The following is a 25,928-nucleotide window of genomic DNA, read 5'->3' on the forward strand; positions in this document are numbered from 1 at the left end:
TTCCAAATATGTACTTATATATAAAGTAATCCTAATTAGGGAGCTCGGCATATAAGCCCGAGCTCTCCTTGCCCCGCTCCATCATCCGCTCGCTCCTCCTCCCGGATTCTGGCGAACGCTACATATTCAAAGCCTGCATCCGGGACGATTCAGGCCAGAGGTTTTGCCAGTGCTCAATCCATAGGAGGGTTAGGTGATTGTGTGGCACTGCACACGAAAACGGAGCTTTCCTACATCAGACGTAAGGCCCACACAACTAACTGTCTTATCTAGAAAGATAAGATAATCTTACATGAAATGTCACCGGAAATTGGCTGCCTGCGCAGTATCTGCAACCCATCATGGCAGATTATATTGCAATTCATGTTCGTCATCTGTCCGACATTCACAGCTTGCGTTCGAAACGATGCAAGCCACGATTTTTACTGAGTGATCAAGCCGAAGGAGGAGGTAGCGTGATCGTGGGGAACTATTTAACCGGCAGGCGAAATAACCACATGCGGTCACGCTGGGGTTAGAGCGGGTTCCCCTCCTTCGCTCGCCCTGCCGCGCCGCCCCTCGTCTTTTTCTTTTTTCAATCATGCGACTGAGTGTATAGTGGCAGACAACTGGGACTCGTCGTAACAGTAGCAGTGAAGTTGGAGGCCGATTGTATCAAGTGCCATCTATAGGTGCGCGTCAGATGGGCTGGCCCGCATTCAGTCCCAAGTGATCCTCTCATCCAGGTACAACGGGGCCGACAAGTTTGCATCTGCGACGTTGTATTGCAGAGGGACTCGACGACCTTCGAACTTTAGACATATAAGCAGTTCTCTCACGACGCTCTCAAGTTCAGTGTAAGCGGACGGAAGACTCAACGTCTGCGGCAACACAACATGGCTACTTCAGATGGCATCGTCTTCTCCCAGGGCACTGGATACGGCTACGTCCTCGGCATCGGCTTTTTCTTCGCTTTCGTCATGATGGGCATCTCCGCCCTGCAAAACCGCTACACAACCTACAAAACGTCCAACGCGGAAGAGTATAACACCGCGTCGCGCTCCGTCAAGCCGGGTCTGATCGCCTCGGGCATCGTCTCCGCGTGGACGTGGGCCGCGACGCTCCTGCAGAGTTGCACGATCACATACGAGTACGGGATCTGCGGCGGGTACTATTACGCGGCGGGCGCGACGCTGGAGGTGTTCCTCATGTCTATCCTTGCGGTCCGGGTCAAGATGATCGCGCCGTATTGCCACACCTATCTGGAGGTCATCCATGCGCGCTATGGAAGCACTGCGCACTTTGTATTCGCCACCTTCGCCACGGTACAGATTCTGATCGCGTCGAGTATGCTGCTTCTCGGCGGGAGCGCCGTTGTGAATGCATTGACTGGAATGAACATCTATGCTGCAAACTTCCTGATCCCTGTCGGTGTCATGATCTATGTTATCCTTGGCGGTCTTCGTGCAACATTCCTGTGTAAGCGATTCCCGCGATTTCTTCGAGATAGTGCTGAACTTGAAATCAGGCGACTATACCCATACGTCGATTCTGATGATCGTATTGCTATACTTCTTCTTTTACACGTATACGCGGAGCGATCTAATTGGAGGGCTGGACGGGATGTACCGCCTGCTACAAAAAGCTGGTGAAGAGCGTCCGGCCGCCGGGAACGAAGGCGGCTCGTATTTGACGATGAAATCAAATTGTGAGATTTGCAGTCTACTTCCGATATGCGCTTTCAACTGACACAGCTCATTGTTCATTGTCATGCAGATGGCCTCTGCTTCATGATCATTCAACTATCTGGTGCGTTCGGTGTCGTGACACTCGACCAAGTAAGGCCACCTTCTTGCAACTTCGCAAGGGTTGGTGCTGAGATCGCCCTTAGGGATACTGGCAACGCGCTATCGCATCGCAAGCAAAGACGACTGTCTACGCTTACCTGATGGGTGGCATCTCGTGGTTCGCCGTCCCGTTGACCATGTCGATGGTAATGGGCCTCACTGCCGTTGCGCTAGCTGACAGTGCGTAGCTTGCCTGCTACACTGTCATCATGGATGTCGTGATGACACACTTTGTAGGCCCATATTTCCCGTACCTTGGCGGCTTGACGGCCACAGAGGTCGGCGACGGGCTGGCAGCACCAGCTGCCGTCATTGCCGTCCTGGGGAGAAGCGGAGCGGCTGCACTGGTCAGAGATACTTTTGGCAGTACCATGCGCTTCGCTGATGAAAATGATCTGGAAGCTACTCATACTGTTCATGGCGGTGACGTCTGCCGCGTCCTCAGAGATGATCGGCATGTCGTCCATCCTCACCTACGACATCTATCAGATCCACATCAATCCCCACGTGAGTCTCCTTTCATATCCCGATAAAAGTGGCATGATTACTGACATTATGATCCCCAGGCATCCCCGGCGCGCCTCATTCGCGTGTCGCACTTCATGGTCGGCGCGTGGGCGATCCTGATGTCGTGCATATCGAGCCTGTGGATCGGCATCGGCGTGTCGCTCAACTGGCTCTACCTCTTCGCAGGCATCCTCTACACGCCTGCAGCAGGCCCGATCATCATGACGATGCTCTGGCGGAAGCATACGGGCGCCGCAGCGGTCGGCGGCGCGCTTGGAGGACTGTGCATGGGCATCATGACGTGGTTGCTCGTGGCGAGGTTCCACTATGGCGAGCTGACGATCACGAGTACGGGTGCGTACGCGAGTCATAGTGGTCTTCGATGACATTGACATCGTGGCGCAGGAAACACGTACTCCACGATGGCGGGAAACCTTGCGTCCTTGTGCTGCGGCGCTATCTTCTCTGCGCTTATCACTTTGGTTAAGCCCGACAACGAGTTTGATTGGTCGCAGACCAAAAACATCAACCCGCATGGTCGTGCGCTCGATCGTGAACGAGCGAGGATGACGGAGGAGTTCGCAGAGAAAGCACAGGAATCTCCGCTTGAGAAGACGGCTTCAGCCGAAAGTGACGAGCAGCCAGAGTACTACGAGACACTCGGCAAGTCGTTGACATCCGCAGCATGGGTGTCTGTCATCCTGAGCTTCATCATTGTCTTCGTATGTCTCCCCTCTTCGTAGCAACGTGTGTGCCGAGGTCCTGACTGTTCGAGACATTTTGCAGCTGATCCCGATCCCGCTCTTCCTCTCGCACTACATCTTCTCGCTGCGCTTCTTCAAGGCATGGATCATCATCAGCATCATCTGGCTCATTGTTGCAGCAGTCATCACGATCATCTTGCCTGTATGGGAGAGTCGGGAGGCCATGTTGGATATCGGGCGGGGGTTGTGCAGGGATCTGTTCCGGAATAGGCGGAGAGCAGGATCGAGAACTCAAGCATAAAACGCGTAGATTGATCTATGTTCTGCTACACATCCGGCGTAAAATGCAGGCATGGTCCGTCATAAAGGCCTCGCTCATCGGGATAGTCGAGTAAACCGTCAACTTGTAGTATTAGTTGGTGTCTTTCAAGCTCGTCAAAGGTACCCTGCCTGAATTTTTCCACGGATCGCTATCTAGGTTCTTCAGGCAGATGGTTATGACGGTGACCCACATACCGCCGAGATGGCATCACTTCTCAGGGTGTTCCTGAGTAAGCTGACTGCATATGCATATATAGATAGACCGGAGGCGTCGAGGAAGGCAGCAAGTCTCCCGTGAAATCTGCCATCAACCTCACCATGGCTTCCCAGAAAAGTGTTCTGAACATCGTCATGGTGAGCCAATATGAAGTTGTTTTCGTGTATATCATACTGACTGTTCGTGGACAGGGTGCCATGACATTCGGAGAGGCTGGCAAGGAAGGTCCGTTGAAGTCTTTGCTACATCGTTGCCAGTATGCGTGGAACTGAGCTTGCCCACCAGGTGCGAGGGTGCACCACCTCAAAGATGTCGAGGCGATCCTGGATGTCTTCCAAGCTCATGGTCATACCGAGGCAAGCATGTCCCACTTCCACGCATAACGTGTCATTGCAATCGAACACTTATGACCAGGTCGACACTGCGCGCATCTACACCGGCGGCACGAGCGAAGAGTACCTCGGGAAAATTGACTGGCGCAAGCGAGGCTTGAAGATCGAGACGAAGTTGTATCCCAATGTCGTACGTGTCTGTATGCCACCTCAGGCAGTGTCATTCAGCTCAACGATTGCAGTCGAACAAAAGGATTCAAAGTCCGAATGGAGTTATCATCTCTCATTCTCCTGAGGTAAGTGATCGGAAGTGCCGAGGAGAGCTCCCGAAAAACTTGACTGCTTCGACCTAAGGACCTGCGCAAGCACCTTGAAGCATCTATGAAAGCACTAAATACCGAGTACGTTCCGAAGTGAACACGCACGAAATGGGTTCTGAACCAGAGCCTTACAGCCAGCTGGAAATGTGGTATCTCCACGGCCCGGATCGCACCACCCCGTATGAGGTGACCTTGAAGACAGTGAACGAGCTCTACAAGGAGGGAAAGTTCAGGCGCTTTGGTATAAGCAACTACATGTCGTAAGCGGTATCCAACACATCACATACCTGCCTCGATAACGTACTCTTCGCAGATGGGAGGTCGCGGAGATCGTGCAGATATGCAAGACGAATGGTTACATTCAGCCGACTGCATACCAGGGCATCTATAATGCCATTCATAGGTTGGTTTGCTCTTGTCGACACGCGCAACACATTGATCAATACGTGACTTGTTTCATAGGAAGGTGGAGCCAGAGCTGTTCCCGTGTCTGCGAAAGTACGGAATCAGTTTCTATGAGTTCAATCCTTGTGCGTTTCGTCCCCTGTCTTCGGGAGTCTGGGTTAAAGGTGATGCTTTTGCTGTTTAAAGTAGGAGGCGGGTTCTTCACGGGAAGGTACACGTCGCTGGACCAGCAGGTGGAACCAGGCTCCAGATTCGATCCGGAGAAAAATACAGGGAGGGTCAGTGAATCTCAACTAACAACTAGAGGAGAGTCTAACTACCATTGTACACTTGCGTAGATCTACCGTGCGCGGTAAGGCCTGGCTGTCGTTTGCTCCCCTACCTCTGACAGCAGCCTCTCAGCTACTGGAACGAACCCTATTTCAAAGCGCTCGGGTCCATCCAAGAAGTCGCACAGGCTCACGACCTGACGATGGCTGAAATTGCGCTACGCTGGATTTCCCATCACAGCCTCATGAAGCGCGAATACGGCGACTCGGTGATTATTGGTGCATCTAGCCTGCACCACATTGAGCAGGTCTGTACACTATGATTGCGTTCAGCTGTGCGGTGAATATTGACATGAAACCCATAGAACTTGATTGACCTGCAAAAGGGGCCTCTTCGTGAGTGGACTACCAATTATATGCGCGCAGTATCTGACCGTCGTCTCCGCCTTATTCCTGATAGCTGACGAGGTTGTGCAGGCACTAGACGAGGCCTGGCTCTCCGTGGCTCCTTATGCGACCAACTACTTTCACTGAAATTAGTCAGCGACGAGTCAGGTAACTCGGTCAGTTAGTATTAGTATCGAAATTGCAGATATCCCCGCGCATCTGGACGAACTTGATCGATAAATCGACTAAGCTCAAATCTTCATTTGCCTGGCGTACCATCTGCGCGTTCTCGCGTTCATTAGACTGGTCGATCTCCAAGTACAGTAGACTATCTCATAATGCATGATCTCATAATGCATAATATCTCATAATGCATGATCTCATAATGCATAATATCTCATAATGCATGATCTCATAATGCATAATATCTCATATCGCATATTGCATGACCAAATTTGGATTTTATGCATTATCAGATTGGAAATTTGACCTATTTTGGATGATGTGCGCATGAAAATGGTGTTGGCAAGGTGTGAACATGTATGAGAGCTATCTATCATAGCAAAATTTTCATTTGCTTCTCCGTGTCTGGGCCTGAAAGCACTCAAAAATCACACCCCACAGTCACCAAGGAACTCGCATTACTGCCTTATCTGTATGTACTTACAGAGTTTCACACAAATCCCTTGGAAAGTCACCAGGCGTGACAACTGCTCAGTGAAGGGTCACAATTGTCACATTATGTAACACAATGTGACACATCTGGTAATCTCATAATGCATAGCCTGAGCCGGGAACCAACTTTATGCATTATGAGATAGTCTACTGTATGAGATTAAACGTTCGTATACTGTGAAACCAATTTCACCACTCATCTGCAGCGATCATGAGCGAAGAAATGTATGTGAACAAAAGCGCAAATTAAGCACAAGCAGTGGCGTCATTCCTGTCGTTGCATTCGCGTCTTGATCACACTATATAGTATTATTTGGCGTCTTTCAAGTTCGCCAAAGCGCTGAACCGTGTCCCATCTACGTTCTTCCACGGCTCAATGCTATCTGAGTTCTTGAGGCAGATGACGGTGACCCACAGACCGCCGAGATGGCGTCACTTCTCAGGGCATTCCTGAGTAAGCTGACTTCATATATAGATAGACCGGAGGCGTCAAGGGAGACAGCAAGTCTCTCGTGAACTCTGCCGTCGACCTCACCATGACCTCTCAGAAGAGTGCGCTGAACATCGTTATGGTAGGCTGCAGCTGCAATGGAGTTGTTGTGTCGCATACCGTACTCACTGTACGAGGACAGGGTGCCATGACGTTCGGAGAGGCTGGCAAGGAAGGTCTGTTGAACTCTTCAATATATCGTTGCCAAAAAGCATGGAAGTGAGCTCGCGTGGCAGGTGCAAGAGTGCACAACCTCAAAGATGTCGAGGCGATCCTGGATGTCTTCCAAGCTCATGGTCATACCGAGGCAAGCATGTCCCACTTCCACGCATAATGTGTCGTTGCAATCGAACACTTATGACTAGATCGACACTGCGCGCACCTACACCGGCGGCACGAGCGAAGAGTACCTCGGGAAGATCGACTGGCGTAAGCGAGGCTTGAAGATCGAGACGAAGCTGTATCCCAATGTCGTACGTGCCTCTATGCCACCTCAGGCAGTGTCATCCAGCTCAACAGTTGCAGTCGAACAAAAGGCTTCAAAACCCGGATCGAGTTATCATCTCTCATTCTCCCTGAGGTAAGTGATTGGAAGTGCAGACGGAGAGCTCCCGGAAAACTTGATTGCTTCGACCTCAGGACCTGCGCAAGCACCTTGAGGCATCTATGAAAGCACTGAACATCGAGTACGTATTGAGGTAGACATGCACAAATAGGTTCTGAAGCAGAGTGTTACAGCCAGCTGGAGATGTGGTATCTCCACGGCCCGGATCGCACTACTCCGTATGAGGTGACCTTGAAGACAATGAACGAGCTCTACAAGGAGGGCAAGTTCAGGCGCTTTGGTATAAGCAACTACATGTCGTAAGCGATGACCAACACATAACATACTTGCTTCGATAACGTATTCTTTGCAGATGGGAGGTCGCGGAGATTGTGCAGATATGCAAGACGAATGGCTACATTCAACCAACTGCATACCAGGGCATCTATAATGCCATTCATAGGTTGGTTTGCTCTTGTCGACACGCGCAACAGATTGATCAATACGGGACTTGTTTCACAGGAAGGTCGAGCCAGAGCTGTTCCCATGTCTGCGAAAGTACGGAATCAGTTTCTATGAGTTCAATCCTTGTGAGTTTCATCCCCCGTCTTCGATAGTCTGGCGACAAAGGTTATGCTTCTGCTGTCTAAAGTAGGAGGCGGGTTCTTCACGGGAAGGTACACGTCGCTGGACCAGCAGGTTGAACCAGGCTCCAGATTCGATCCGGAGAAAGGTCAAGGAAGGGTCAGTCAATCTTAACTGATAACTAGAGGAGAGTCTAACTACCATTGTACACTTGCGTAGAGCTACCGTGCGCGGTAAGGCCTAGCTGTCGTTTGCTCTGCTACCTCTGACAGCAGCCTCTCAGCTACTGGAACGAACCCTACTTCAAAGCGCTCGAGTCCATCCAGGAAGTCGCACAGGCCCACGACCTGACGATGGCTGAGATCGCGCTACGCTGGATTTCCCATCACAGCCTCATGAAGCGCGAATACGGCGACTCGGTGATTATCGGCGCATCTAGCGTGCAGCATATCGAGCAGGTCTGTACACTATGGTTGTGTTTAGCTCTGTGATAGATACTGACATGAAACTCGTAGAACTTGATTGACCTGGAAAAGGGTCCCCTTCGTGAGTGGAATACAAATTTTACGTGCATAGTGGTACCTGACCGTTGTCTTCGCCTTGAACCTGACAGCCGACGAGGTTGTGGGGGCATTAGACGAGGCCTGGCTCTCCGTGGCTCCTTATGCGACCAACTATTTTCACTGAGTTTAGCCAGCGACGAGTCAGGTAACTCGGTCAGTCAAGATCCGTCTGAATTAGTATCGAAGTTGCATATATCCCAACGTATCTGGACGAAATTGATCGGCAAGTCGACTAAGCTCAAATCCCCATTTGCCTGGTGTATCATTTGCCCGGACGAGTCTATGATCAAGGCGGCGCGTTCTCGCCTGTATTAGGCTGGTCGATCTCCAAGTATTGAGATTACACGCTCATATACCGTGAAAACAATTCCACCACTCAACTGCAGCGATCGTGAGCGAAGAAAAATATGCAAAGAAAAGCTCAAGTTAAGCACTCACCACCAAACGAGCAAGCCGTGGTGTCGTCCCCGTCCAGAACCGCAAGATCCCCTCCTCCGTGAAGATCCGGTATGCGCAGTGGAACGAGTTGCGATATGCTTGCCGCGCCTCGAGCGATTGCATTCGCGTCTTGATCACACTATAATTCTCCAGTGAGCATAGCAGTGTCTGACTGCATATGGGGTGCGTACTCGAGAGGCATTGTCGTGTATACAGTGACAAGGCCGGCGATGGCGCCGATGCCGAACGTCATCCCGCTAGAGAGGGTCTGACCCGGCGCCGCCGTGCTCAGGACGAATTGCTTGAGCGTCGTGTATGTCGTGAAGCGCACGGCAGAATTCGCCCCTGTAGCGTCACTTCTTAGATAGCGCGCTCAAATGAAGTGCTTTGAGATACCTTGGCGCATCATCTAGCAGTTTCGTACAGTGAGTTCAGAGATAAGCTTGGTAGATATTGTGAACAGACCACAGGGAAGAGACCACGGTATATACCGCTGATCCCCTCGTCTCGAACGATGGAAACCGTCCCGTGTACAAGACCGCGATACCTAGGATTCGGGCTCTTGGCATCGTCGATGAGCTTCGTTCTGCAAGGACGTTAGCATTGACAAAGAGCGGTCTTGTTGTCAACGCGTACTTGATTGTTTCCGATGGTGTCACGGCAAATATCGCCTCCATCACACCAGCACCAAGACCAGCTATGCAAACTCTCAATGTCAACCCCCTCATGAATGCACGTGGGCTCGCCCACCTGCAAGACTCCTCGGCGCGCTCACTTTGCCCTCATGACAAGAATGTATGAGATGATTTAAGGTATGTCCGATGGACTGTATGCTGCAACTCACCTCCGAATCTGCCAGCATATGCTTGAAGTGGTCGTACGAGACGAACCTGACTCCAGCCTTGGCCGAGTTACCTGATAGCAGTCGATCGCAACGCATATAGTTGGCAGGAAGAGAGCAGACACGTACCAACGACCAGTGCCATACATCCTGAATAGAGTCCCGAGATTCCCTTCGCCTTCACGGTCGTGCGGATGATTGTCCACGGGCTCTCTCTCTGAACACCGTTGTCAGATTCGCGCTGCACAGACCTGACCGCTCTTATGCGAAGTATGCGCGCACCTTCCCGCTGAACTGAGAACGCGTCTTCACGTACTCGGTGGGGTACGTGATGAACCTGTCACCTGGATGAACTGAACGCTGCGAATCGACCGAGGAGCTGAACGCGCTCACGCCTCGACCGCGCCGGCAGTCGTCCCTGCGATGAGAGAGTGCAACGGCTTCTCCTTCTTAGACATGATGGGGCGATCTGCTGCTCTGTATCGTCAGTTGACGAGTGTGGTGTGGAGGGAGCAAGCAAGCAGGCCAAGCCGGCAGCAGTGGTGGCCGGATGGTCGTTTCATGGCAAATCCGACTTATACGTAGGCGTTTCCCATGGAACAAATTCATTTTTCTATAGCAGCAATTCACGAGCGAGTGTTGTTGTCGTGTGAGCAAACAGTCATGTCGCTTGATTATTCGTGCATGACCCTCTACACGTTATATACGCGATACACTCCGATACTAATTGATCTCATCTAGAACGCGAGCTCACTTCGTGCGCAGACCCACTGGAAGAATATTATGGGTAGCTGAAAGATACACCGACGCGGTGGAGGTTGAGCAAAATCACGATAAATGTCGCAGCATCGGTGTGCAGCCCCTGAAATGTCCCACGGCTCGAGCAAGACGTCGGTCAGCAGATGGAACAAATGAGACCGTTATGCTCTCATAGACTTGGATTAAAAGAAGGCAGTTTGTCGAGCCCATAACTCAGCATGCAGAGTGACGTCACATTCAACGGCTTTGGACTCCATGCGAGCTCACACAATTGCAATGTGTATTCATGCACAACTAGCGAATGCACAACTAGCGATATATTGATGCGATTTCCCGTCTCTGTTGTACAAGTCGAGCGAGAGTTCATCTAGGCAAGAAATGGGAACGTGAGGCCATATAGGAACGGATAGAACACGAAGAAACTGACAAAAAGTCCAACTCCAGCATCGCCAACTCGCCCATCCTCTGCTTACTTCGAGTTCTTCTCGACCTCAGCATGTTGCTTCTCCAGGTCGGCCTACGGGACACGTGCGCATTGTTAGAGAAAAGGGCACTTTTCAGTATGCGATGAACTCACGAGCTCCTTCTTCTTCGCTTCAATCTGAAGATACGAATTAGCCTACGAATGTAGCAGAGGCAGGGTTGAGTACATACGGCGGCCTTGAGCTTCTTCAGCTGCTCCTTCTCTTGTTGGCGAACATAAATGTCTACAGAGCATTAGAGTATGTCCTTGATGTATTATCCCGACACGGCTTACTTTCCTCTCCCCTCTCCTTATTACTAAATGCGCGACCACAATGAATCAGATGACGGCAATATGCGCAAAACGGATCAAACATACGTGAGCTTGTCCTCTGGCGAGTAGAACCGCACGCCGGCGGGCGCAACGCGCGGCACGCGGCGGGCGGAGATGGCGGTGAATCTGGCGAGCATCGTGGACTGGGTTAGCGAGCGGGGCGTATGCAAGCTTTATGCACGACGCGTAGAGTGACGGCAGAGTCGAGTCCGTACTCCGAGCCCTACCGAGGCTGCACGCGTGACCTACGTCACGTCACACTTTTGCTCTTGACCATGTCGTCGACCGTCCTCAGGCAGGCGTCCTGCGCCGTACGTCTCTCTTCTTGGGTGGTGTAGATGCGCTGTGTTGAGGCTTTTGTGTATAGGCTCGTGCATTCTCGCGCTCATGCGCATTCTCGACCTCTGCGGTTGCACGGAAGGGTACGTGACAGACAGGTCGCGCCGGTGCGGGTACGCACTCGAGCTTAGCTTACCCCGGAACGCGTAGACGTCGTGCAGGATCTCTATCTCAAGGAGCTGAGGGCATATAAGACACCTCCGCTTGTGCGTTGACTCTCGTAGATGCAGGTCTGGCGAACGTTTGCTGATGTACACGAACCCAGCCGAAGGACGCACACGTCGGTGTGGTCAAGGCCTGGTCGGCACCCCCCGTGCCTCAACCCCCTACTCTCCCTGTCGACCTCTCGGCTGAATTGTCGGCATACGATGCTGCGGAACCCGTAGCTGCTGGCGAGGTTAAGGTCACCGTCCTCGAGCCCGAGGAGACGGTGACTGGCGCGGAGACTTTCCTTTCGTTCCTCGAGGCGGATGAACCCAAGAAGGAGGCGCATCATTAGGCCAAGGTGTAACACTTCCTACGTGAAAATAGAGCGCTTTGACGTGCTGGACTCCCATTAGCTCGTCCATTGTCAGACTTAGATACTCACTGCTGCCTTCCTTCGGTCTTGGCGGTCCCCGGTCACTTTCGAATGTCGGCGCCACTTTCCGCTGGTTGATGATGGTCCTGTCACTGACAAATGTCAATCGTGGACTGGGATTTCTACCTTCAACAGATGAAGGTGAAGGAAGGACACCGTCCTGTGAAAGCACTCGCTGTCCCCTCTGACTCTTGCAGAAGGCCGTTCCATCTCCTCTTAACTGTGCACTCTAGACTTGCATGTGCCCGGCCAATTGAAGCTTAATTCCCTTGACATTCACATTGGAGATTGTCATGGAAGTCAGTAGAGCAAATCATGAGTACTACCCACGCATCGTTCAATATGATGGCATTTTGCTTATTTCGCACATATTATGAGCAGAAGTCGCGTATATGTCGGGCTTTTGTGCATCATTTCCTTCTAATCTGCGTTCATTGTAGCCGGGTTACACACGTGTGGTTCCCGAAAGGTCAAGGATATCATTACGGAAAGGTTTCCAGATAACGCATGCGCGAAATTATTAGTACGAATATGGTGCAGATCTGGAGGCGCATATAGTCACCTCGTACTATAAAGTCTCCACTTCGACTGATAGCTATCTGCCTTTGTTCTTAACATCTAGGACAAATCTGGGATCGATTTCTTCCATCACCTGAATTCACGATCTCAGACCCGACAGTAATATTTGATATTGACGGCCCACTATCCCTCATCAAACTTTCTAACTCTGCACGCGCATCGTCTCCTACGTTTAGGAAAGCCGCACAGTTCTCTTACAATGGCTAGCAAGGGCATAGTACTGGTTCGACTTACTCGGTTCCAGTGCTCGGCAAACGTGGTGCATGGACGACTGACGGTTCTTGCCGCATATTGCTACCATATATCCAGAGGGATTTGGTGACCTTCTGAGCTGCTCGGTCGTTGCAACGGTATGTCATGTACATTGATGTACTTCAACATATGAGAAACAATTCACGTAACGGACGATCTGCTCTGGATCTGTGCGGGATGATAGAAACGCCAGCCGATCGTTTTAACGTGGTCGCTATGATGCCCTTCTCTGCGCCGCTTCCCGTTCTCGGCGTGGACAATGAGCGACTCAATCATGCACCCAAGCGAGCGCGGACACGTATCGCCCCTCCTGCCAGCACGCACGCCTCTTGAGTCTTTCAGACTGCAGTCCTCGAAGCTCGCCTTAGGACTCTCCGGATACCGTAGCCAAATCCACTCTGCTGTATCGTCAATATGGGTCGAGCTCTCCACTTCCCCGGGATGTTCCTCCTGCTCGGGTCCTTCGTGCTCCTCGTGCTCGTGTCCGTCTCCCTGCCGTGGATGCCCCCACTCGACTTTGTGCGCGTCCACTTTGTCAACGGCACCGTCACCACGAGCCTCGACGCTAACAACACCGCGGAGTTGAGGGTGAGTGTCGCTTGCCTGTGAGTGTGATGAACGATCCGTGACCTCCTCGTTCTCTCGGTGGTACGGTAGTTTGGTGCTTGGTACGTACGCACACGCCGACCGCACTGCATTGGAAGCTGATTGATGGGCGCAGGGCCGATTGTTGGTACGAAACCTCGGGAACGGGTCTTGTCTGCAGCTCCGCAGGTCGGTCAAGTGCTCATTGCTTTTTCGACACCCGCTGTCACGCTCACACGACTATCCTACCAGGCTACGCATACAACACGACCGTCTACAGTAAGACCGAGTCCGGGAACAGCACTTCGATAAACATCGGCCCGTCCTGGACACGCGGACTTGCGATCCACCCCGTCGGTAAGTCTCCCGTACTGCTGTCCGCATTTCGTCACCGACCCTCCTCTCCTCAGCTGCGGGAGTGACGCTCATCGCATTCCTCCTCTCGCTGTCCGCCCATGTCACGATGATCCTGCTCACCTCGCTGGCGACGTTCGTCGGCGGTGTCATCACGCTCGTCGCATTCGCAGTCGATATCGCGCTTCTCGCGTACGTCAAGCACGAGATGGGCCAGCTCGCGGATGTGTCCGTCGCAGTGAACCCCGCTCCTGGTGCGCACTGCCCCCTGCCACGACCGCCCCCTTAACGAGCTAATTGGACATATTTCGTAGGGTTCTGGATGACCTTCGCTTCGTTCCTCGCGCTGATGGTCGCCGGGGGTGCCATCTGCCTCGGTCGTCGGCGTGACCGTATGGCGGGCGCCACAAGCTACCCGATGGCGTCCAGCAAGGTCTCGCGATCCTGGAGGGACCGATTCCTAAACAGCAACAATGATGGCGCGTGAACGCTGCTCGTGTGCCGGCGTACCGCACGGGACCCATGCATGAACAGCTAACACTCATGATACATTATGCCCGCTGACTATGCCCGCTAATACCAGCGCACTATCGTAGTGTTGTTACGCTCCTTTGTGGACTGACGCTAATGACTTTGTTCCTTTGGAACGCTATCACTGTGTTTGAGTGCACATCAAAGCCGCGATACGAAGTGGGAGACGGTGCTTGCTGAGGGTCCTGTACTCCCTGACGAGCTACCACTTGCAAAGGCTCTTTGTAGCTCAATCGAAATAAGCCAGTCCTTACCGCGGTGCGTAATCCCAAGATCACCGTGCAGAATGCGCGAGCGGATATCTTGCCAATTGACTGAGGCAACTATGGTATTACATATCGTCAGATACACGACCAGCAACCAAACTTCCCATGGTCAAGCACAGACAGGATATAAGATCCAGTAGCACATATCATGATAATCATCGCTCTCACAAAGCCCCGTAGATGGGCTAGGAATACAATCATTGTACCGTTTCTGGCTTCTTCTGCCCCTTGTTGACGGTCAAGCTCTTGTGGATGAAGGGCAGTACACCTGGATGCACAGAGCGTGAGAAGATACGACGGGGCTACCCATTGTCCAAAGGACAAACCTCCACCCGCGATTGTGGCGCGCACGAGCGTGTCCAGCTCCTCGTCGCCCCGGATGGCCAGTTGCAGATGGCGAGGCGTGATACGCTTCACACGCAGATCTTTCGAGGCATTACCTAAATACGAAACGATATGTCAGTTCTGTCTCTCTCAGTTGATCTGAGAGAAAGGCAGAGCAGCCTAGTCATACAGGGGCCAGCTGACCCCTATAATGCGAGACTCAAGCTAACACGACCGTCAAAGGCTGAGTCGTCAGCACGAAACGCACCAGCAAGTTCCAAAACCTCCGCAGTCAGGTATTCCAGTATCGCAGACGTGTACACTGCGGCCTTCGCGCCTATCCTGACATTATGTTGTGTCCTCTGCTTGAGGTAACGGTGGATACGACCGACAGGGAACTAGAAGAAAATCATCGCCAGTCAATGAAACCGGTTACAAGAAATGCCCGCGTCGTCGCGCCACAGCAGCGATGCAGCGAGGCGACCGTCGATAAACGCTGTAGCGATACACGAACCTGCAAACCAGCCTTCGCACTACGCGTCTGCAGCATGCGCTGCTGGGCCTGCACCGGTTCATTTGCCGTTATAGACGGCGGAATGACGGATGAAGTGCTGGGAGGAGCGGCCTTGGTGGCGCCTGCGGCCTTTGATCCTTTTTTTGGTGAAGGCATTTTGGAATATCGGACGCGAACAAATGTCGGCGAGACAAGCGCGAAGTGGCGGCTAGACGAGATTACTCAAAGGAGAGAGCAGAGAGCAGCTGGGACACTGTGAGATATAGCAGGATAGAGGACGGTGCCAGAGCAGTGGCAGAGTGATGTCCGCAAAGAAATTGTGTGAGCTGAGCGGGTGGCTGTCTGGAGAGGTCGTGGTTCGGGACGAAAGACGCCTCGACGCGAGACGCGTTCCGCGTCGAGGCGACCACGTGCTCCTTGATTGCCAGATGTCAACGACAAATGACATTCGTTACAATTGCGTTACATTACATCACACCGGCAAACAAGTCGCATGCAAACATCTATAAGAACACTTTGGGGTAGTCTCGGTCCGATATCATATGTACCTCCTCTCATCGTTATGCATCAGCTCATAATAATCTTCACCACCTTTTGAATTTGCCCTCTCATTGAGTATGGTATAGAATGTGAGGATTGGCGCTACGAGCTTGACTGTGCTAACTCCAGCATTCTTCCCATAGCCGTCCTTCCCTCTCCAATCTCGACAAGAAGTCCTCTGCCTCCTCCTCAGTCTTTCCAGCCTCCTTCTGCGCAGCCTCCCGAATCGCAGACCTCACGCCTGCAGGCATTTTATTTGCAGATCTATTTATCACGTATTAGCTTCGCGGAGGACACGCTCCGCCGACGACTCACCCTGAGATGAACATCCACGCCCCCCTAATTCCAAGTGAATCCCACAGCTGCTTGCTGTCTTCCCGCATCACGTCCTGGACATAGCGCCGCGGCGCGCCCTCGGGGACATCGCGCGAGAAAGCTGTCCGGTACGTCAGGAGGCCCTCCGCAGCGTAGTGTGCCCATTCTGTCCCGTAGTGCTGGTCCTTTGCCGCCGAGCGGCATCCGAAATAGAGCGTGTTATCTGCAGAGAGGTCAGCATCAACGAAGAGCCGTGCAGTCTCCGTCTGCCGTCGGACACTGACCTGCCGCTCCCGCCTGCGTACGCTCTTCGATGATCGCGCGCATAGACGCCACACCCGTTCCAGGACCAACGCATATGATGGGTGTCAAGTTGTTCGGAGGCAGCGAGAACAGGCCCTTCTGAATCCCTACCCATAGCTTGTCGCCTGCGAAGCATCTCAGATTTCGCACATGACGTACCACAGTGAATGTTCTCACCTATTCGCAAGTTTGCCATATAGCGTGTGCATACCCCGCGCCGCGGGACCTTCAGCCTCGTTCGATACACCACGATCGCAACGCACAGGTGGACCTGACGTGGACGGCACTATACGGTAACGTCGCTCAGCATGGCGCAGAAAATCTGCACGACTGGACGTGTGACTATCGTACCTTGACAGAGCTGGCGATAGAGAATTGACGCGGCCGGAGAGGAGGAAAAAGGTCAAAGATGTAATCTCGGGGAATCCTAGCGGATCGGAACTCTTCCAGTACCTCGCGGATCGTGCGTCGTGGCTGCTGGCAATAATCATAGAGCTCGTCCTATGAAGACATGAATATAACCGTTAGTAGGTTAGTGCACAGGAAACAGAGCATGGCAAGATGAGAGCACCTACCGCGCCTTCCACACTCAGAAACTCATCAATCTTCTCTGCCTCGAGCTCGTTTGCGACGAAATGGCGGAGCATGGCGAAGAAAGAGCGGCGAGGAACTGTGCCGATATCGAGATATCGTGTGAACAACTGACGCAGAGTTGTCATCCGTGGCAAATGGTCCGGGAGCGATTGATCTAGAATTGTAGCATACTTCAATCGAGAAATGACCCCGGAAGTTTGAGGAGCTTCACCTTCTAATGTATGTTCGATGATTATAAAATCATCGGCCGCATTGGCAAAACCGATCGTCGCCAAGAAAGATTCTACATCCGCTGAAGCGACCTCAGGATGGATGATTGCGACGTCTCCAGCTTCGTATCTGCCGAGAATTGCTCACTATAGACAGCCCTGTCAAGAAGACCGAGTTCCTCACTGGATATCATGGTCGAAATCGAATTCAAAATGCCGAACGTCCTGATACCATTCCTGGGCGGTAATTCGGCGATTACATGACACGGTCGCCAAATGGTATTGACTGTCATTTTCCAATGGTTCATGGAATGAGCGAAGAGTCGTTGATTCTGCATTTCTGATCGCTACGCGTGGTGGAGGCAAGCTGTTCTCTGGGACCACGGTCAGTCCAGTAGGTAGCGGAAAGATTTGTAGGAAGGCCTCAAGAAGACCTTTGATCCATGGCTCAAATGCGCCGTCTATCCTGAATATCCAAGATCAGAATTCAGTGGTAGCAATAGGTATTGATACGGACCCAAGGGGGTGTTGCTCGTCGCCTTCACCTCTGGAATAAACTTCGGTGGCTCCCAGGCTGGCAAGTCTGCGCGAGAGCAGTTTCGCGGGCCAGCAGAACTTCTCGTATGCCGTGTCTCCCAGGCCAAAGACAGCGAAAGATAGATCCTCGAACAGATCCTCAGGGAGGTCGGAGCGGAGGAGCATGTTCCACAACGGAGTCATTGCTCTCGGTTCCCTCCCGGAACCTGTGGTGGCGATAGAGAATATAACCAAACCCTCCGAGATCAGTTCTTGCTACAGTCTAATGCTCGGCATCAACTTCTCCGACAAAATCAGAGTAGACTAACCGGTGAATAAGTGTCCATGTTATGGACATGGGCTCGTATGTGAATCCGTCGACATTGTGCAGCAATTCTGTCTGATATCTCCTGAGCTGTGCCTGTTTCTGTGGCGTACAATATCGTGACGGTTCGCGAGTCTGTCTCGCTCACTTCGCTGGGGGAAGACATGTTGTAAGCGCCCGTCTGTGTAGACTTATCAGATAAATGGAAGCGCCGGCCGCGTTAGCGCACAAGTCAGTTCAGACCTTTACCAAAATGCCTTCCATTCCCTGGCCATGGACCGGCAGCGCAAGCAGCCAGAGCACAAGCACAAATCTGCCCGAGCACATCCTAACTGCCTCCTTGGAAGCTCCTGGAGATATTGCATTCGGCTTTGATGACAGGGTTGCTTCAGTCCCTCCTCATATGCTCGCCTTTGCAGCCTTCTGTCTAGGTTCAGCTTCCACCTTGGGCGGGGTCTACGTGTACAGAAGACATTTCAAACGTATTCTCAATGCAGACTGGGTCACGCCAGACGTACTCCGGCGGAAACGGTTGATCAAGGGGCTTGTGACGAGGTCAATTGTTTCGACGCGGTAGGAGTGTAGCGTCTGTCTCATCGAAGAACAGTGTCGGAGACGCCGATAACTTCCGCATTTATCATACACCGGGTTTTGGATGGCGGTGGCCACTCAAGTACAGATTCGTTCCTTCGCGAGCTAAAGGTCGGTGGTCTCCGCTACCCATTCGCTCGTGCCGATTATTGGATGCTAGTTTGCAGATTTGAAGGACCAAACGATACACATCAGGATCGCTGGCGTGGATGCACCTGAGGTATGGCGGCACAGGTCTAGTGTTATCCTCATGTCAACACGAGCCACTAGGGCGCGCACTTCGGCAGACCTGCGCAAGCATTCGCGGAAGAGAGCCTTACATGGCTCAAGAAGCAGATCGAGGGCAAGATGGTGTACTGTCAGCTTCTACGAAGAGATCAGTACGGGCGCATTGTAGGCGCTCAGAGGGTCACTGTCCTCAGCCTAAATCAATTCCTTGCTGCAGGTTGCAACAGTATATCTGAAACCACGCATACTCCCGAGCTCCCTGTTCCTCGGCAAGCCGCTTGCTCTTGAGATGCTGCGTGCTGGATGGGTTGAAGTATACGAGCTGTCCGGCGCAGAATACGGCCGCTGGGGCAAAGAAGAGTTCCTACGCATCCAAGCGGAGGCTCAGTATGCAATGAGTTCGTGAAAGATGACTGACGGAGCTGATTGAAACTCAATAGAGCCGCTCGCCGTGGGATGTGGAAACATGGCACGGACGGCGAGTCACCTGCTGATTACAAGCGACGATATGCCAGCTCGTCATCGGATGCGGAAAAGGCTTCTTCGACGCGACGCGCTGCATCTACTGATGGGAATGGACAGCATACAAAAGGCAATGTTGTAGATGCTGCGAAAGACGCGAGTTGGGTGCGACGACTCTTCTGGCGTATCCGGGGATAGCTTGTCCATCCTTTTCGCTTGTACAGTGTTTTTCATTCTTTGAACCTCTTCATTGTTTGATTTGGACGTCTGTTTGTGGTTCACCTTCATCAGCATGTACAAAGAGCACTTCCACTCAATCAGAATCATCGGATCCAGTGTTCGCCGTGTTCTTTTCTACTTGCCTACAGTCCATTCTGAATCTGAATATATGCTCTTGCTACCTGAACTGTCGAACACTCTAGCACACTGTCACTCACTCGAGCCACAAGTTGTGGCCCGCTGGCCACCCGAGGGCCGAGCGCTTGTTCAGTACTCGATTAGGAAATGCTACGACGCTGCATAGCCGGCGAACGATGCTCATGGACCGATACTCTTGTACATTACTCTCCTGTTGTTGAAGCTCGTCGACGTGTCATAAATCTTCTGCAGACAAGTTTATTAGCGCTGGTTATACTGTGCTGTCCAAACAACTCTCTTGAGCAGTATTGCAGCGCGGGTCGTTAGAACTGATCCGGCAGATCATTCCACTCGATATCCAAGATGTCTGCTTTCCGCGCACCCCCTCGGAAGGGTGAGAACTTCGAGCTCAGCGCAGACCTCAACAGTGAGTACAAGGAGAAACGGAAGGATGCCATCAAGAAGGTCATTGCTAATATGACGGTGCAGAAGGGTGCGTCTCTGTCTCCCCTGTGCTTGTATTGCCTCTGAAGCCTCCACAGATGTCAGCGGGCTGTTTCCTGACGTGCTTAAGAACATGCAGACGGATGACCTAGAGCAGAAGAAGCTCGTCTATCTGTACCTTATGAACTACGCCAAGACACAACCCGAGCTGGTAATCCTCGCCGTCAACACCTTCGTCAAGGACACCGACGACCCGAATCCTCTCGTCCGCGCGCTCGCCATCAGGACCATGGGCTGTCTCCGTGCGGAGAAGATCATCGATTACCTCTGTGATCCACTACAGAAATGCCTCCGCGACGATAACCCATATGTTCGCAAGACCGCTGCACTCTGCGTCGCGAAGTTGTACGATCTGAGGCCGGAGCTGGTGATCGAGAACGGGTTCCTGGAGACGTTGCAGGAGATGATTGCCGATAGCAATCCCATGGTGAAGCTTGTCTACAACATGTACCCCTTAAATGTACTCACAAATGTTAGGTCGTCGCCAATACAGTTGCCGCTCTGTCAGATATCCACATCGCTGCAACGGCTGCCGGAACCACATCAGACACGTTCCACATCACCTCTACCATACTGAACAAACTTCTCGTCGCGCTCAACGAGTGTTCGGAGTGGGGACGCGTGGCGATTCTCAATGCGTTAGCGCGGTATGAGACGGAGGATGATAAGGAGAGCGAGCACATCTGCGAACGTGTTGTGCCCCAGTTCCAACACGCGAATGCGGGTGTGGTACTTGCTGCTGTAAAGGTAATGTTTTCGTGTTGGTGGCTTGTAAGGTCCGCGAGACTCAGTTCGCGCATTTAGGTCGTCATGATCCACATGCGCCATGTTCGCTCGGAAAGTCTCACCAAGCAGTTCATTCGAAAGATGGCACCTCCATTAGTAACGATGCTCTCGAATCCTCCAGAAGTGCAATGGGTTGCGCTCAGAAATATCAATCTATTGCTGCAAAAACGGCCAGACATTCTCTCAAATGAGATGCGAGTTTTCTTTTGCAAGTATAACGATCCACTGTATGTGAAGGTGGAGAAGCTCGATATCATGGTGCGGCTTGCCGGAGAGAGCAATGTGGATGCACTCTTGAGCGAATTGAAAGAGTGAGCACATCGTCCGTCTTGGTTTGATACGAGGTGTTCATTGGCGGATAGGTATGCATCAGAGGTGGACGTTGACTTTGTGCGGAGAAGTATCAAGGCGATTGGTCAAACAGCAATCAAGATCGACGAAGCTGCCGAACGATGCGTGAATGTGCTTCTGGATCTCATTGGTACTCGAGTGAGCTACGTCGTGCAGGAGGCGGTGGTAGTTATGAAGGTGTATTGGTGCCGCTTTTCTTGCATTGCATGAGCCCTTCCTAACGCGACCTAGGACATCTTCCGAAAATACCCATCGACATACGAGGGCGTTATCCCAACTCTATGCGCCAATCTCGATGAGCTGGATGAGCCAGAAGCGAAGGCATCTCTCATCTGGATCATCGGAGAGTATGCGAACAAGATCGACAATGCAGACGAGCTGCTTGGCATCTTTGTGGACTCGTTCACCGAGGAGTCCTACCCTGTAGGTGCTCATCAATTGCGGCTCTATCTGCGAATTCACCACGCGTTGGGTATAGGTACAACTACAAACATTGACAGCCGTGGTCAAGCTGTTCCTGCAGAAACCTGATGGGTCGCAAGGTCTCGTGCAGCGGGTGCTCAATACAGCAACCAAGGATTGTGACTCTCCAGATGTGCGAGATCGTGCTTACATCTATTGGCGGCTGCTATCGACGGATCCAGGTGCAGCGAAGGTACGCATTCACGTGCAGCGTTGACATCTTCCCGCGCATGCTGACGTTGGATGTGACCGACCTGCATGCAGGCCGTTGTCCTTGCACATCGGCCCCCGATTTCCCTGCCTCGGACTACAGTGTCCCCGCAACTACTGGAAGAGCTGCTTGGAGAGATTTCCAGCCTTGCAAGCGTCTACCACAAGCCTGCAGAGACATTCGTTGGGCGAGGACGAGTGGGCGTCGACGCTGTTCAGCGGAAGGGTGCAGAGTACGTCCTTGGAATCGACCATTACGATGTCCCACTCATCATGGGCTCTTCTAGTAGGCTCGTTGATGACCGGATGGCTGCCCAAAAGGCCCTGCAGACCGTCGCAGCAGGCCAGCAATCTGAGAACCTGCTCGATCTCTCCGATAACGACGGAACCGAGGACGGGCAGCAGCCTTCCGGCCTTGCGGCGACGACGGTTCTGGCTGCACCAGCGGCAGAGAACATCTTGTCGGGCACGTCGAGCAATCCGCTCGACGACCTCGTGTCAATCTTCGGCAGCGTGAGCGTGAACGCACCTACCCCTCAGACAACGCAGAACATAGACCCGCTGGGTGGGCTGGCGTTCAAAGCGTCGCCTGTACCTGCGTCGACGCCAGCCGCGCCACAGACGAAATCGCCACCAATGCAGCAATCGCAGCAGGATGATCTGTTAGGGTTGTTCTGAGTTCTGAGTTGCGGTCGATGTGTACAGATTGTCTCTGGGATTGGAGACGATGTTATGTTCGATGCGCCATATGCGTGTTGTTGCTTTGTCAAAGAATGGAATGTAAGTACTGCCCTCACCAGTGTGCCGTTCAAACCGTACAAGGCCTACCATTTCAGCCACGCGTGAATGAGCATACACCAGCGCCTCTGTCTAGCGCAGCCCTTAGCGCCTGGCATATAGGCAGCTTCTTGATGGACTCAATCATCTCTCAAGTTCGCCTTCCTAGAGTCAGCCTGGTACGACGGCGCTCTACGGTCTGTGGTAAAACCTCCATGAGATGAATCTCAATGATTCGCATCAGTTCTCCCTCGCAGCAGCTCCTTTCGATAGAAGAGACGCCGACATCGTCCTCCGTACGCCTGACAATGTCGACTTTCATCTCCACAAGGCAATCCTCTGCATCGCCTCGAATTTCTTCGATGGCATGTTCAACATCCCGCAGCCCGACGAGTCCTGCCAGTATGAAATCCACCACGAAAGCGGTATTCCCATCGTATGCGTCTCCGAGCGCAGCCTGACCCTGGATAGCCTTCTTCGTTTTTGCTACCCTTCGACTGACCCGTCGTTGAAGGATGAGGAGCTCATGGCAGACGTATTAGCAGCAGCGCAAAAATACGACATGGAGGATGTCGAACGAAGGATCAAGAAATCGATGCTCGTGTCTATCCTATACCCTCCATCCAATATACCCCTCGCTCCGAAGATTGTGACTGCGTACGCCGTTGCCGTACGACTCGGTCTTGAGGACGTAGCCTGCGCGGCTGCTGTTGCGTCTATAAGCACAATCACATTCCCATATGTGCCTGCGCTGGACAAAGTCTCCTCTGGTGCGCTGCACCGGCTGTTGGAGTTCCGTCGAAGGGGACTCGCGGAAATAGGCTCGTACTCCTTCTGTACGCCCTTGGAGCCGCCTGCAGGAGATGATAACCCTGACAAGCAGTCCGACAGCGGATTATCCGCTGAGACTAGCGCCACTGCTCCAGGGTACGAAGACGGAGGGAAAGGAGTCATTGCTCACAACATGTCTACGCAGTTTTGCCACGAATCTGCTGGTGTAACAATCCAGTCCTCAGACAACGTCATCTTCAAAGTCTTTCGAACCATACTCGCCCTAGGATCCCCTGTCTTGATACGTAAAGCGGACGATGTCCTGGCTTCACCGGACAGCTCACAGATCGTCTCGATAGACGAAGATAGTAAGACTTTGCATATGCTCTTGCAACTGCTATATCCGATGGAAGAACCGGAAGTTCCGGACCTCTCCAGTGCAGTTGCGGTGTATATGGCCTCTTGCAAGTATGAGGTTCTCGTTGCCAAGGCCTTCGCAAAGAGGCAATTTCGGGAGCATATCCGCGACGATCCCCTCCGCACATATTTTATGGCAAGCAAGATGGGTTGGGCGGAGGAGATGAGGGAGGCTGCTCATTTCTCGCTCTTTGTCGAGCAGGACAAGTGGGTCCCGGAGATGGAGGACGTCCCTGCCGCAGTCTACCGACAGCTACTCGATTACCGTCTGGACTGTCAAAGGGCGATCTACCGGAGGAGCGCAATCGACATCAACGGATGGAAAACCCATACCAGCTTGCGGCAGCCTATGCACTGGAGCAACTCTAAGCTGTATGGCGCTGATAGGTCCAGTTGGGAGGTTGATCGGATTCTACCCAGCATCCATGACAAGCTTTCTACATCAGTATTTCGCTCAGAAAGCGAGGCAGTCATCGCAATGGCGTGTGGCCACTCGAGCACATCTGACGATTCACGCAACAAATTCCTTCGGACAGCGGAAGCTGTGCAGACGGAGCTGGATGAACTGCTAATAAAGGCAAATATTCCTTCGTCTTGAGCCTTTTGATAACGTTTGACCAGTCGATACGAAACAGATACAGATCAACTTATAACTTGGTGGTCAGTGCACATATCACAGCCCGAGCTTCTTTTGGTCTCATGAGCATCAAAAGATGATCCCGAAGCTCCACCACAGGGTTGAATCGCTACAATGACATTCATACAGTTCTTCTGCCAGATAATCCATCCCTCTGATCACCTCCTACATCCTCCTTTGACACGAGGGTGCAACGTGAATGAGCAGTGTATTCCACGAATTGCACGCTATGGCTGTAGTCTCTGACCATGCAGCTGGCAGCACGTACTTTTTGTTACTCTTTTTGTTCATGCCTCTGCGCTGATAGCTCCGCGGTTAATCGAATTCTCCATGGCATTCGTGCTGATCAGCACAAATGTCGGCTTCGTTACTCGACTTGGAGGACAATTAGTCATGGCCATGACTTGTAACTGCTCGAATTCGCCGATGTCGCGTGCGACAGGTTTCTGTCGGAAGTAGCCGTGCAAGTATGCAAGGCAAGATTTTCTCTACCTCAATCCCTCAATGCTGTGTCGACAGATTGCGCAAGACAGATCGGCCTGTAATCGTGTCGTTAGTAGAACTGCACACGCAGGTCTCGGATCCCTGGCCGTCAAAATGGACGCGAAGCACTGGAGCTGCCATGTATATGGGGGTTCTGCGCGGCCGGATCGTGAAACCACAATCTCGCGACTGGTAGCTTCTTCGGATTCAACCTTCCCGCTGAACACCTACCAGAAATCACGTCGCAGGCTTATGCTATTCTCCTTATAATATCAACCGTTTTTGGGATGGCGCTCAACCTTACTTGGATGGTAGTCTCAAGTCCATGTACTACGTAGCCTGGACATTCTTATCAGAGTTCATCACGAACTTCTGTCACGAGGTGCGATTGTCGGAAAGGTATATATTCGGTTCATCCTCGCAGGTCAGAAGTGCAAGTCTCCTCTCCTCCGATCATTTAGGTGCTCATGTCAAGCTGGATCAAATGTAAAGCACAACGCGGTGAGGTGAATCCCGAACAGCGGATCCCGACGCGAGCTGCAGCCCCGTTCAACAAGAATAGTGCCGACGTCATTCTTCGGACCGCGGATGAAGTCGATTTTCACTTGCACAAGGCGGTGCTGATGCTGGCGTCGTCGGTGTTCGAGGACATGTTCTCCATTTTACAGCCAGCAGTCAGCGCAGCCGAACTTGATTTCGAGACCGATTTGCCGATCGTTCCCGTCACGGAGACAAGCAAAACCTTGGACGCCCTGCTGCGTCTGTGCTACCCCACCGCAGATCCGGT

At 52.4% G+C, this 25,928-nt stretch overlaps 13 protein-coding genes across 13 annotated transcripts; 9 read left to right on the top strand and 4 right to left on the bottom strand.

Moving 5' to 3' along the window:
• Positions 1–875: 875 nt before the first annotated feature.
• On the top strand, positions 876–3,338 carry LAESUDRAFT_656553 (uncharacterized protein; the record flags this gene model as incomplete). Its single annotated transcript, XM_040904626.1, has 9 exons — positions 876–1,458; positions 1,508–1,687; positions 1,756–1,817; positions 1,871–2,006; positions 2,064–2,173; positions 2,229–2,333; positions 2,393–2,687; positions 2,739–3,055; positions 3,120–3,338. The coding sequence occupies 9 exons, from the start codon at positions 876–878 to the stop codon at positions 3,336–3,338; spliced, it is 2,007 nt and encodes a 668-aa protein (XP_040762761.1).
• Positions 3,339–3,539: 201 nt separating this feature from the next.
• LAESUDRAFT_238995 (Aldo/keto reductase) lies at positions 3,540–5,517 on the top strand. The gene is made up of 13 exons (XM_040901693.1): positions 3,540–3,712; positions 3,767–3,800; positions 3,861–3,931; positions 3,990–4,097; positions 4,150–4,203; positions 4,262–4,308; positions 4,362–4,487; positions 4,541–4,630; positions 4,690–4,757; positions 4,819–4,910; positions 4,971–4,984; positions 5,035–5,209; positions 5,267–5,517. Exons 1-13 carry the CDS (start codon positions 3,677–3,679, stop codon positions 5,363–5,365), a joined length of 1,014 nt encoding a protein of 337 aa, XP_040762762.1. The 5' UTR covers positions 3,540–3,676; the 3' UTR covers positions 5,366–5,517.
• A 982-nt stretch (positions 5,518–6,499) lies between these two features.
• On the top strand, positions 6,500–8,269 carry LAESUDRAFT_760490 (Aldo/keto reductase; the record flags this gene model as incomplete). The annotated part of the gene is made up of 14 exons (XM_040912752.1): positions 6,500–6,535; positions 6,596–6,629; positions 6,690–6,733; positions 6,819–6,926; positions 6,965–7,033; positions 7,093–7,139; positions 7,192–7,317; positions 7,371–7,460; positions 7,520–7,587; positions 7,650–7,741; positions 7,802–7,815; positions 7,866–8,040; positions 8,098–8,128; positions 8,196–8,269. 14 exons carry the CDS (start codon positions 6,500–6,502, stop codon positions 8,267–8,269), a joined length of 1,008 nt encoding a protein of 335 aa, XP_040762763.1.
• A 106-nt stretch (positions 8,270–8,375) lies between these two features.
• LAESUDRAFT_727277 (mitochondrial tricarboxylate transporter) lies at positions 8,376–9,976 on the bottom strand. Its single transcript, XM_040909191.1, has 10 exons — positions 9,818–9,976; positions 9,707–9,761; positions 9,554–9,641; positions 9,428–9,498; positions 9,334–9,364; positions 9,220–9,280; positions 9,049–9,169; positions 8,980–8,992; positions 8,775–8,928; positions 8,376–8,722 (listed from the first exon to the last, which is right to left on the bottom strand). The coding sequence occupies exons 1-10, from the start codon at positions 9,880–9,882 to the stop codon at positions 8,572–8,574; spliced, it is 810 nt and encodes a 269-aa protein (XP_040762764.1). The 5' UTR covers positions 9,883–9,976; the 3' UTR covers positions 8,376–8,571.
• A 308-nt stretch (positions 9,977–10,284) lies between these two features.
• On the bottom strand, positions 10,285–11,231 carry LAESUDRAFT_813670 (uncharacterized protein). Its single transcript, XM_040914507.1, has 6 exons — positions 11,025–11,231; positions 10,941–10,963; positions 10,838–10,890; positions 10,761–10,784; positions 10,611–10,700; positions 10,285–10,550 (listed from the first exon to the last, which is right to left on the bottom strand). The coding sequence occupies exons 1-5, from the start codon at positions 11,114–11,116 to the stop codon at positions 10,653–10,655; spliced, it is 240 nt and encodes a 79-aa protein (XP_040762765.1). The 5' UTR covers positions 11,117–11,231; the 3' UTR covers positions 10,285–10,550; positions 10,611–10,652.
• LAESUDRAFT_727279 (uncharacterized protein) lies at positions 11,232–12,248 on the top strand. Its single transcript, XM_040909192.1, has 4 exons — positions 11,232–11,290; positions 11,347–11,401; positions 11,469–11,524; positions 11,584–12,248. Exons 1-4 carry the CDS (start codon positions 11,255–11,257, stop codon positions 11,815–11,817), a joined length of 381 nt encoding a protein of 126 aa, XP_040762766.1. The 5' UTR covers positions 11,232–11,254; the 3' UTR covers positions 11,818–12,248.
• Positions 12,249–13,143: 895 nt separating this feature from the next.
• Positions 13,144–14,155, top strand: LAESUDRAFT_760494 (uncharacterized protein; the record flags this gene model as incomplete). Its single annotated transcript, XM_040912753.1, has 6 exons — positions 13,144–13,317; positions 13,387–13,397; positions 13,451–13,503; positions 13,567–13,671; positions 13,725–13,922; positions 13,983–14,155. The coding sequence occupies 6 exons, from the start codon at positions 13,144–13,146 to the stop codon at positions 14,153–14,155; spliced, it is 714 nt and encodes a 237-aa protein (XP_040762767.1).
• Positions 14,156–14,474: 319 nt separating this feature from the next.
• LAESUDRAFT_702572 (histone-fold-containing protein) lies at positions 14,475–15,595 on the bottom strand. Its single transcript, XM_040906488.1, has 4 exons — positions 15,304–15,595; positions 15,058–15,187; positions 14,792–14,905; positions 14,475–14,733 (listed from the first exon to the last, which is right to left on the bottom strand). Exons 1-4 carry the CDS (start codon positions 15,457–15,459, stop codon positions 14,663–14,665), a joined length of 471 nt encoding a protein of 156 aa, XP_040762768.1. The 5' UTR covers positions 15,460–15,595; the 3' UTR covers positions 14,475–14,662.
• A 200-nt stretch (positions 15,596–15,795) lies between these two features.
• On the bottom strand, positions 15,796–18,271 carry LAESUDRAFT_702573 (riboflavin synthase domain-like protein; the record flags this gene model as incomplete). The annotated part of the gene is made up of 10 exons (XM_040906489.1): positions 15,796–16,107; positions 16,159–16,381; positions 16,443–16,586; positions 16,639–16,747; positions 16,813–16,962; positions 17,037–17,209; positions 17,267–17,394; positions 17,449–17,730; positions 17,782–18,056; positions 18,110–18,271. The coding sequence occupies 10 exons, from the start codon at positions 18,269–18,271 to the stop codon at positions 15,963–15,965; spliced, it is 1,791 nt and encodes a 596-aa protein (XP_040762769.1). The 3' UTR covers positions 15,796–15,962.
• Positions 18,272–18,380: 109 nt separating this feature from the next.
• Positions 18,381–19,757, top strand: LAESUDRAFT_702578 (nuclease). The gene is made up of 6 exons (XM_040906490.1): positions 18,381–18,660; positions 18,713–18,807; positions 18,864–18,916; positions 18,967–19,089; positions 19,142–19,326; positions 19,365–19,757. The coding sequence occupies exons 1-6, from the start codon at positions 18,509–18,511 to the stop codon at positions 19,582–19,584; spliced, it is 828 nt and encodes a 275-aa protein (XP_040762770.1). The 5' UTR covers positions 18,381–18,508; the 3' UTR covers positions 19,585–19,757.
• Positions 19,758–19,911: 154 nt separating this feature from the next.
• On the top strand, positions 19,912–22,884 carry LAESUDRAFT_702581 (Adaptor protein complex beta subunit). The gene is made up of 9 exons (XM_040906491.1): positions 19,912–20,236; positions 20,286–20,674; positions 20,725–20,994; positions 21,052–21,344; positions 21,396–21,561; positions 21,616–21,807; positions 21,863–22,039; positions 22,111–22,289; positions 22,344–22,884. Exons 1-9 carry the CDS (start codon positions 20,107–20,109, stop codon positions 22,732–22,734), a joined length of 2,187 nt encoding a protein of 728 aa, XP_040762771.1. The 5' UTR covers positions 19,912–20,106; the 3' UTR covers positions 22,735–22,884.
• A 49-nt stretch (positions 22,885–22,933) lies between these two features.
• On the top strand, positions 22,934–24,918 carry LAESUDRAFT_239915 (uncharacterized protein). The gene is made up of 2 exons (XM_040901694.1): positions 22,934–24,598; positions 24,657–24,918. Exons 1-2 carry the CDS (start codon positions 23,054–23,056, stop codon positions 24,672–24,674), a joined length of 1,563 nt encoding a protein of 520 aa, XP_040762772.1. The 5' UTR covers positions 22,934–23,053; the 3' UTR covers positions 24,675–24,918.
• A 690-nt stretch (positions 24,919–25,608) lies between these two features.
• On the top strand, positions 25,609–25,926 carry LAESUDRAFT_656693 (uncharacterized protein; the record flags this gene model as incomplete). The annotated part of the gene is made up of 1 exon (XM_040904633.1): positions 25,609–25,926. A coding segment is annotated over one exon (318 nt), but the record flags the coding sequence as incomplete, so codon positions are not given.
• Between the last annotated feature and the right edge of the window lie 2 nt (positions 25,927–25,928).

Source organism: Laetiporus sulphureus (genome assembly GCF_001632365.1).
Source record: "Laetiporus sulphureus 93-53 unplaced genomic scaffold LAESUscaffold_28, whole genome shotgun sequence".
In the NCBI taxonomy this organism is placed as follows: Eukaryota; Fungi; Basidiomycota; class Agaricomycetes; order Polyporales; family Laetiporaceae; genus Laetiporus; species Laetiporus sulphureus.